The sequence below is a fragment of the Solea solea genome, chromosome 18 (genome assembly GCF_958295425.1).
Source record: "Solea solea chromosome 18, fSolSol10.1, whole genome shotgun sequence".
Lineage (NCBI taxonomy): Eukaryota > Metazoa > Chordata > Actinopteri > Pleuronectiformes > Soleidae > Solea > Solea solea.
Window position 1 is genome coordinate 22433400 of NC_081151.1, and position 9860 is coordinate 22443259.

At 43.0% G+C, this 9860-nt stretch overlaps 1 protein-coding gene across 1 annotated transcript; it reads left to right on the forward strand.

The window, feature by feature from the left end:
* The first annotated feature begins 948 nt into the window (after positions 1-948).
* si:dkey-177p2.6 (uncharacterized protein LOC568712 homolog) lies at positions 949-3757 on the forward strand. The gene is made up of 2 exons (XM_058614926.1): positions 949-1744; positions 2948-3757. The coding sequence occupies exon 2, from the start codon at positions 2952-2954 to the stop codon at positions 3714-3716; it is 765 nt and encodes a 254-aa protein (XP_058470909.1). The 5' UTR covers positions 949-1744; positions 2948-2951; the 3' UTR covers positions 3717-3757.
* The last annotated feature ends 6103 nt before the right edge of the window (positions 3758-9860 follow it).

The window sequence follows — 9860 nt, forward strand, 5'->3', positions numbered from 1 at the left end:
TAGTTAAAGATTAATAGGCTCTGGGTGACTCAGCAAAAATGCAGCCTGAGGAAAATAAAGAAAGAAGCGACTCATCAGAGAAAGAGACTATTGTCGCGTCATCGTACAAAGCAGCAACAGTGAGGCAGGCGCTGAGAAACCTGTGACAAAACTAGGAATTGTGTTGATTAAAAGGGTGTATTTTGGCCACTACTATTATAACAATATTCTTTAAAAACACCACGAAATGGAGGTCAGCTGACAGTGAATGCAGCGCTTTGTGAATGTTTACTTTGTGTTTAGGGGGAGGGAAAAAAAGAAGAAAAAGAAGAGTGGAGAAGTTTAAATGTGACAGGTTCAGGAGGAAGAGAGGAAAAAGAAAAAGAAAAAAAAAACGTGAATGAAGAAGTATTTCCTTATTTGGTGTTTGCCCTCCTCCTACTCATTTCCGTCACTTCCGCCCTGCCTCTTCCTTTCTGAGTCACCTGTCTCTTTAAAGCGACGCGTTCAGGTGCTCGCTGCTGCTTCGAGATTTTTCTACCATTGACACGTTTTTTTATTGTTATTATATTGCTTTGATACCTAAGAAATCAAGGTTTCCTCTGTTTAATAGGAAACCTAAAAAAAATCATAAATGTTCTTATGATTATCATATGCCACAACACTTGCAAAATACATCAGTATTTAATTTAATGTTAATCAGTATTAACATTATGATTTTATTTCTTCTTACAACAGCACATTTGATGGTCTATTTGTAATTAAAGAGTGAACTTGGGCAGTTTTTAAGTCACTTTCCTTCATATCAAAGTATTTAGTTCATAATTACCAGGTTTGATGTGTGTATTCCGTTTGATTCAAATACCTCTGCAGAAAAAAAACTTTAAATACTTTTCATGTGGCTTATTAGTTATTTAAAATAGTGGTTCCCAGGTTAGAGGTCAGGCCTGTTCTGACAGGAAAACTGTTTTAGAAAGTTTGTAGAGCGATCGCCCTCCTGCACCAAAGTCCACAGAGAATAGCATTGATTTTAGCTCACAGGGATACAGGAGGGAGCTGCTGGTCTACAGCTGCCTTGTTTAGACAGTCTGTGCCATTTTTGGTAAATCCGAGCAGAGGATTTCACACACCGAAATAACAACGTTTGCAGTTACTGTTGGAGGCAGCAGTGGATCAACACCTCCTGTGTGCTGTGATTAAACAATCTATACATTTCTCTATGGACTTTGGTGCAAGGAGCGTTAGTTCAGTGTCACGCCAGAATTAGGCTACTTAGCTATGAGATAAAGCAGTGAACACAGTGTCCGGTCATAGGTTGTTTTACAGAAAAAGTGGCCAACTTTTAAAAAACAACAACAATAACACTTACGAAGACGTGATAACACTCGGGTAAAACTCAAACGTTCGTTATCTTATCGTAAAATGTCGCTCTTTCGCCTCACACGTGTGCTCTGAATGACTTTTACGTGACGCCCGTGAACGCAGCAGCAGCTCCTTGTCGGAACAGCCGTCCGCACATTCGTTGCCCCGTGAGTGGCGGAGGCGGGGGCTTGATCAGCGGTCGCGTCCACCAATCAGAAGCGACGCTAGGTCGACGCTGGCCCCGCCCCCTGTCCCTGTACTCCTGCTGCTGCTGTGGATGAAGCGACGGTCACGGAACATTCCTGATCACAGAGCGAGACTCCACGGCGCAGGGACACAGCGACAACCGGGCGAATCCACGGGAGTCTGGACACTTTAATGACACTATCCACGGACACGTAAGGTTGGTTTACTCCTCTCCTTTTATTTACTATTCTCTTTTGAGTAAATGCCGGTCAAGTCCCCCCCACACACATTTAAACTTGGGGTTTGGTTTTTCCCACTGAAGTCCGGGCACATTTAAAGGGGGTTAAAGGTGACAGTTCCGTTTATTTGGGCAAAAGAAGTACATAACATGGTTAAAATATCTATTTCTAATGAATTCAAACGTTTCTAAGTTGTTGAATCCAATCAGATATTAAACATGGTCTGTATTAAATCAGTTTGAGTCGCCTCACGTGGGGCTAAACTGTCATTAAAAGAGGTTTTTATGCGTGATTATTTGTGGCGGACAGACTCAGTGATGTGTGTTACTAATGTCTGCATGGATGAGTAAAGTGTCTTAGTCTGCAGGAGAGTCAGTCTGTGTGACTCATACACTAACAGCTGAAATGCTCGCTTATGTAAAATGTCTGAAATAGAAAAAATAGTCCCTTTCATGTTTTAATGGTTATTTTGTTACAAGTGATTGTTCAGACAGACAAGTCCCTACTGTTGACTTATGCCTCGAAGAGACGGAATAATTAGGCGATTTATTGAATTAAATCCAAATAAAAAACATGATTTCTAACACCATACGCCAAAAAGTCGTAGGTAGTAACCAAAGTAGTAAAATCAAGCAACTAACAAGCCTTTTATATTGATTGTTTTTTTTTTTTTACTATATTCTGTGGAGATTATCTGGTTTGTCTTTTAAATGTATTGTAATTACAGTTTTTCAGCCAATTGTTTGAAGTTATCACACTTAAAGTGATAGTTTGGGTGTGTGAGCGCCCCCTGCTGTGTGAGAGCCAGGAGTAGTTTTAGTCGTAGTAAAAACGAAAAAACGCATTTTAGCCACTCAACAAAAAGCTATGCTAGCTGAAGGAAATTAGGGATGCGCGATATTAACGCCACAGAATCGGATTTAAAATCGGATAATATGGTCAAACATGGTTCGGTCATACTACACGACTAATGATGAAAACAGTAGGCTGAATAATATCAATATTATTATGTAATACTCTTTTCATAAACACTAATACATAAGAAATATTTTTGTTGCCTATTGGCATCAGTTTGAGCTATATTTACGTTTACCTTCCGCAAATGTTGAAAAGAGTTGATAAAACCACAATTCGATGACTTGATGACATCATAACTGTGAACTCTTTTGTGTCCCATTAAGGCTGATGTTGGGTCGAGGCGTGAAGCGGAAGCGGAGCTGCCTGGAGGAGCTGGAGGCCAAGGTTCTCCCCGCTGCTCCTGCCGCTGTGATGGAGAAGCAGCAGCAGCAGCAGCAGCAGCAGCAGCAGCAGAGCGTGGTGGACGAGGTCCTGGACGACCACCTGAGTCACCTGCAGCAGCGTCAGCTGGTGCTCGGCCTCTGCTTGGAGAAGCTTCAGCGCTACCAGGTGGGCGTGGAGCTGAGCCTCCGCCGCTCCGTGCTGCTCATCAACACGCTCCGGCAGCTCCAGGAGGACGTGAGGAGTGACGGGGCGGGAAACCACAGCCCGGGCGTCCACGCCGACTCCTGTCTCCTCATGGACGACATGCCCGTTACGTGCCCCGGGTGTTTGGAGGGCGACGAGGACGACCTGCCCCTGTCTCCGCCCGAACTCTCGCCCCAGGAGGCGGACAGTTCGCCTGAGCCACAGAAATCACTGCCCGCCGCCACGGTCAGCGCCTTCAGCGACGCGGTAAACGCCATCGGCTACCTCGGCGACCTGGCCCTGGACGACATCTTCGAGGACATCGACACGTCCATGTACGAGACGTCGGATGTGGCGTCTCCCTGGGCGACGGGCTCGCCGTGGCCCGTCAGCATGTCGCTGTGGGCGGACGACGAGGACGTGAAAGTGCGGCTGCCGACTCACGGCTCGCCGGCGAGTCTCCAGTCGTGTCTCATGGACCTGAACGATCTGGACCACATCATGGAGATTCTGGTCAAGTCCTGATCCCCAAAAAACATTCTTACACTCATGTGAAGTGTGAACGCAGCTTTTTTTAACAATTTTCTGACAATCATTCTATAAGAATATAAAAAATTAATTAAGTGCACCTTTAAAGGAATTATTGTATTTTAAACACAGAAGTACTGGTGTGCATCTTCAAAAACACATTGTGTTTCAAAGTATTTGTCAAAGCGACAAAAGAAAAAAAATTTTTTTCCCAGTTTTGAACTGGACAGAAGTGTTTTGATTTTTTAACCGTGTTTTAACAACAGATTTTCCCGGAATTGATTTCAAAGTGGAGCTTTAAATTCCTCTCGTGCTCCTGCAACACTTCTCTGTTTCTATTGAGGAAAATGAAGAAAAGTTGCTCACAGAGCAGCAACCTGAGCTGCCGTCAGTTCAGTCACGGGTCGATTATTAATTGAAATCTCTTCAATTACTTAAGAGGGTGTGTGTGTGTGTGTCTGTGTGTGTGTGTGTGTGTGTGTGTGTGTGTGTGTGTGTGTGTGTGTTTCCCGTCACGCTGGGACTGAACGCTTCTTCATGTTGATGGAGCTTTAAATCCGAAATCATCCAAAAACTCGACCGTCTTTGTATCCGTTTTGGCGGGAATTTTCCAGCCAAAGAAGCTTCCAATCATGGGAAATGAACATTGATGCCTTTATGTGTTATTATTGTTATTATTGTTATTATTATTATTGTTGCTGTTGTTATTTATGAATGCAAATCAAGAACAAACTGCAGCAGATATTACTCGTCCTCTGTCTGTATGTAAATGAACCACGCGTGAGTGGCTTCAGTTTTGTCGTAAACTGACGAGATTCTCACCACGAAGACGACGTGAGCGGTGACTCGTCGTCGGCAGCTCGTGTTTTTTTTTTGTTTTTTAAATATTAATGTAACCCCGGCTTCGTGTGGACTCAGGCTACATCCACACGACAGCTGACCGTTTGAAAACAACGTTTTCAGAGAGGATCTTCCCTCCTCGTGCTAACACGCCTGAAAACGTACACAGCATCGGTGGTCACGCACGACTCCGAATGAATGAGTGAGTGAGTGAGTAAATGAGTGGGTGGCTGAGTGAAAGAGTTTTGTGGACGTCGTCTGAGGACCTTTGAACTTTGCCACGTGTCCATGAATTGTAAAACGACAACAGTCGCCTGTTTATGGCCTTTAGTCATGTGATTTCCTTTTTCATTGGTTTCTACCTAAAACTTCAAGTTCCTGCACAGAAGGGCTGTCACTTACTCAAAGAAATCTGATGTGATTAGTCACTATGAGTCATGTGATGTCGATCACATGACTCGTCCATATTCACATTTTAAGACCTGTCACCTGTCTCTATAAAGGTCAAGCCGTGCCCACAGTGCCCTCTGCTGGACCACTTAGTAATTACCGTAGACCGCGCGATGCACTTTTTGGCTGTATGTTGTGACTTGTAAGGTGGTGAAATTTGAACTTTGAGCGGACAGTGACAGCCCTACTGTCCAGAGAGGAGGCGGCGACGCGGTTACTCCTGTTCTACCTCCTCACGCTCCTGTGAGCCCCTTAAACCGCACCGTTACTGATCATCCAGACCAGAATTGCCCGTCCTCTCGACAACAACAACGTGCCTTAAACTACTGAACCTGGTCTTTCACGTCGCGCTGAGGTCATCTGTGGCCGTCATTGATTAGAACCTGAGTCCTGTGTTGCTGTGGCTGTTAGAATCAGCTCTTCCTCCCTCTTCCTCCTCTTCTTCTTCTTGGCCCTGATTTTTGTTCCCTACGCTCTGTGAACACTGCTGCCATATGAGCTTAATGCATCCTGACAGGCTGGGAGGAAGAGGAGGGAGGAAGAGGAGGAGGAGGAGGCGGCTTGCGTCACTTGTTTTGCCCAGACTCGGGCCACGGACCAATCACGTGCGACGTGGGAGGAGCCCACTGCTGCTTCAACAACAACTTGTTTTTGTTCTTCACGGTTGTGCACAGACACACACACATACACACACTCTCACTGTGTGTGTGTGTGTGTGTGTGGATCAGCTGGATTTGTCAAACAAACCATAATCCTGCTGCTGCAGTGTGTTATTTATAAATGTATGAAAGCTGTTCATTATGATATAAATGTAAGTGAAGGATCTGATCATTAACAATGAAATGTATTTGTGTGTGTGTGTGGGATATTTTATAGATTTTATTGAATAATACAGTAAAAAAACAACACAAATATCGACACGTGTGAGTCTTTATTCCTGTGACACGACATCACGCTCGCACTGGTTTTGTTACGATGTAACATAAATAAATAATAACACGTAATGAACATGTTTCTGCTGAATATTCTGAGACATATTCAGAGACACTGAACACGGCTGCACGCTGCCCATGCATTAACAATGAGGTGTCATGTGGTTTATGAGCAGCCTCGTGAAAATCGCCCTGGACTTTCACCGCCCTGAGTTTTGTCCTGCAGGCAAAACATTCACTGTCAGGCTTTATTAATTATTATTATTATTATTATTATTATTATTATTATTATTATTAATAATGATATGTTTAATTCATCCAATCACACACCCTGGTGTATACAAGAGAACAGTGGAGTGTTTCCACCTAAATTTACCCGGGTGAAACTTCCCCTGAAAGAAGAAGCTACCAGGGAATTTTTCAGATTACCAGGAACCTTGGAGGGGCGGGACTTCTGTGTGCTGAAGAACGCTGATTGGCTGAACCACATTTTGTTTCCGTGTTTGCCAACTCTATATTTAGCCAGTGTTCAGACGATGGAATTGGATTTATGTCGATATGATCAAATACAAATGAACTAAGAATTTTTTTTTAATGAAATTAAAATGTTCACTACAATGTGTTAGTTTTAAACACAACTCAGTTTCAGTGAGTTTGTTTTTCTTTTTAAACTCTAGTTTTTATTTGATTTCAGTTAACGAAACAGTGTTTTTCAATTTTAGTTTGCGTTATTATTTATTATTTATTATTGATGATGAACAACTACAAACAAATGCAATTTCAACAATATTAGGCCTAAATTTACCATTTACGCATGTGCATCACAACTTACGGTGGGGGACCAAATGTGGGCTGCGGGCCTCGTGTTTGAGACCTCTGCTTAAAGGCTCTGGAATCAGGGGTAAACTGTTGTTTTGTGGCCCACGTTTTTGTCTCCCCCTGGTGTACATGTGCTGTAAGTGAGCAGGCACGTGAGTGAATTGTATTATATTTTTTTAAATTGTTAAAATATATTTTTTTTCCACCACAAACACTTTATATAAAAAGGGATTTTAGCAGATTTATCAATAATCATTGTTGTTATTCGACATTGTCGTGTTTTGTCACAGGCAGTTTTTTTCCAGCCTTTCAGTCTCAGTACAGGGCAACAACGTGAGCGCCCACGTGAGACTGAGGAGTGAAATGAAAGGCAAGGCTGCCCCCTGGCGGTCTTTTTGTGACACAGCAGATGCGTGAAAGTGACAATGACGGTGCAAATTCTCAGAGAGAGCGCAGTGGTGTTTGTTGAACCTGATACTCGAGGTTTAACTGACCATTATTTTCATCATCGAAGAATCTGTCGATTATTTACTTGGATTTTCAGGTGAAAACTGTTTTTTTTATATAACTAAACTAAACTAAAGATGATCTACAGACAAACGTCCTCTTCCATTCCTTTATACAAGAAAATATTCACATTTAAACAGCTGAGAAACTTTGGAATAACTGTTTAAAAAAGATAGAAAAATAGAAAAACAGGTGAATGAATGAGGAAGACAGGTGAATGAATGATGTGGACAGGCGAATAAATGGCGAGGACAGGTGAAAGATGAAGACAGGTGAATGATAAGGACAGGTAAATGAGGAGGACAGGTGAATGAATGATGAGGACAGGTGATTGATGAGCACAGGTGATTGAAGAGGACAGGTAAGTGATGAGGATAGGTAAATGATGAGGACAGGTGAATGATGAGGACAGGTAAATGATGAGGACAGGTGAATGATGAGGACAGGTGAACAAGGAGGACAGGTGAATGATGAGGACAGGTGAATGAATGATGAGGACAGATGATTGATGAGCACAGGTGATTGAAGAGGACAGGTGAATGATGAGGACAGGTAAATGATGAGGACAGGTGATTGAAGAGGACAGGTGAATGATGAGGACAGGTGAATGATGAGGACAGGTGAATGATGACAGGTAAATGATGAGGACAGGTGAATGAATGACAAGGACAGGTGAACAAGGAGGACAGGTGAATGAATGACAAGGACAGGTGAACAAGGAGGACAGGTGAATGATGAGGACAGGTGAATTGGCGTTAATTCAGGTCCCTGAGTGAGTGAGAAAGTTAAAGCGTTTGTGACCTTTGACCCCTGTTGACCGATACATTATGTGTTTACATATTTTATTTGTTTTTAATTAAAAACAGTTCATGTGAGATTTGTGTCCCCTTTTCTTTTTTGCGCGACACAAGAACCTTGTTAGAAAAGTAACTTTCACTCAGTACTTTTACTTGCACTTCAGTTAAATGTAATCACTATAGTAGTAGTAGTAGTAGTAGTAGTAGTAGTAGTAGTAGTCAATAGTGGCACTTTGACTTGGGTAGAATATTTCAGTGCTCTTTCCTCCTGTGCTCTGTAGGTTGGTCGTGTCTTAAACAGACAAGGAAACATGTTGTTTACATGTAATCTCTTTGATTAAGGATCTTGTTGTTATGGCCTGTAGACGTCTCCTGTACACTTTACTTTATTATACCTCTTTCTTTTCTAACTTTTATATTCTGTTGTGAGTTTTATATCTGAAATTGTCTCATTCTTCTTACTATTTGTACATATTTGTGCTGCTGATCAGGACCAGGACTCCCTGGAAGAAGAGAACTTACAGGAGAGGTACAGAAACAGGACAGACGGAATGGACCTGTGAATCAGCATTAATTCAGTGTTTCTGCTGCAGACTGTGGAGTGTCCTGTTACTGCAGTGGGTTTGATTTTGCCCCTGCACTCGTGTTGGACTCTGATTTCACTCCAGAGGAGCACACGGATGTTGGTGCTGCCTTTTCAGGGAGTGGCCACATGAGGAGGAGCAACACGTGCACTGCTGCACACACACAACCACTGCTCCAGCTTTACTCACACGTGCGTGTGTGTGTGTGTGTGTGATGACACAGCACAGAGTCTGTGAAGGTGTGGTTGGTGGACAGCAGCAGCAACAGAGCCGCGCTGCGTCACTCTGGGGTTTAGTGTTTCTCTGCAGGCGCACGTCGGCTGCAGTGAAGCCCCCGGCCTCTTCTCGTCTTTAATGTGCTGACTCAGCACAAACTCACAGAACAGGAGAAAAACAGTCGCTGCTGCTGCTGCTGCTGCTGCTGCTGTTGTTGCTGCTGCTGCTGCTGCTAAACACGATGGCACAGAGGGAAACATCCCACAGAGAGCGTCCAGATGTTTGACACGGACTAAAGACGCGAGACTGAAAGAAAAGTCTGTTTTTCACACGAGACGATTGTCAAATCTTTGCAATGTTTTAATCCTGACCACCAGGTGTCAAACTGGCGGCGCACAGGCAACATTTGGCCCCCCCACTCAATGTGGCCCCACATCTTAACCGTTAGATACAGAGCATTTAGGCTGCTTTCCCCCCCCCCCCCATTACTATGTTACTATGTACAGAGGCTATAAGAACGTGTTGTTCTTCATTTTCACCAACTATACAAACGCACCTGAGCAAAAAGTCCTGAGTTGGATTGAAATTTGGGAAAATGTGACAGTTCATCGTTTGCTCGGCTCGTGTTTATGGACAAAAATAAAATAAAATGGTCTTTTTTGTGACTTCTGCACAATTATTCTCGACTCGCGTTTTATTTATAAACAAACATGCGACATGAAATCGATCATAACTTTGACTCAACGACACATGAGACTGAAGACGTGACCTCTGAACACTGTGCAATGTTAAATCTGTGATTTTCTCTCTGGAGCTGGAACTGTGAAGTTTTTTTTTTTTGGTATTTTGAAATGTTAAAATAAATAAATAATAAATGCCGGGACAAGGTGGGATTGAAACATTTAAACGCGGGGTCAGAGACATCATGGAAGAACTTACAGTGACACAGATAAAGAAAAAAAAAGGACTTCTCATCTTGTGACTCTGAGTAATTTC

Bases quoted from the DNA above. Each gene is read 5' to 3' on its own strand.
- si:dkey-177p2.6 (XM_058614926.1), top strand. From the start codon at position 2,952: ATGTTGGGTCGAGGCGTGAAGCGGAAGCGGAGCTGCCTGGAGGAGCTG.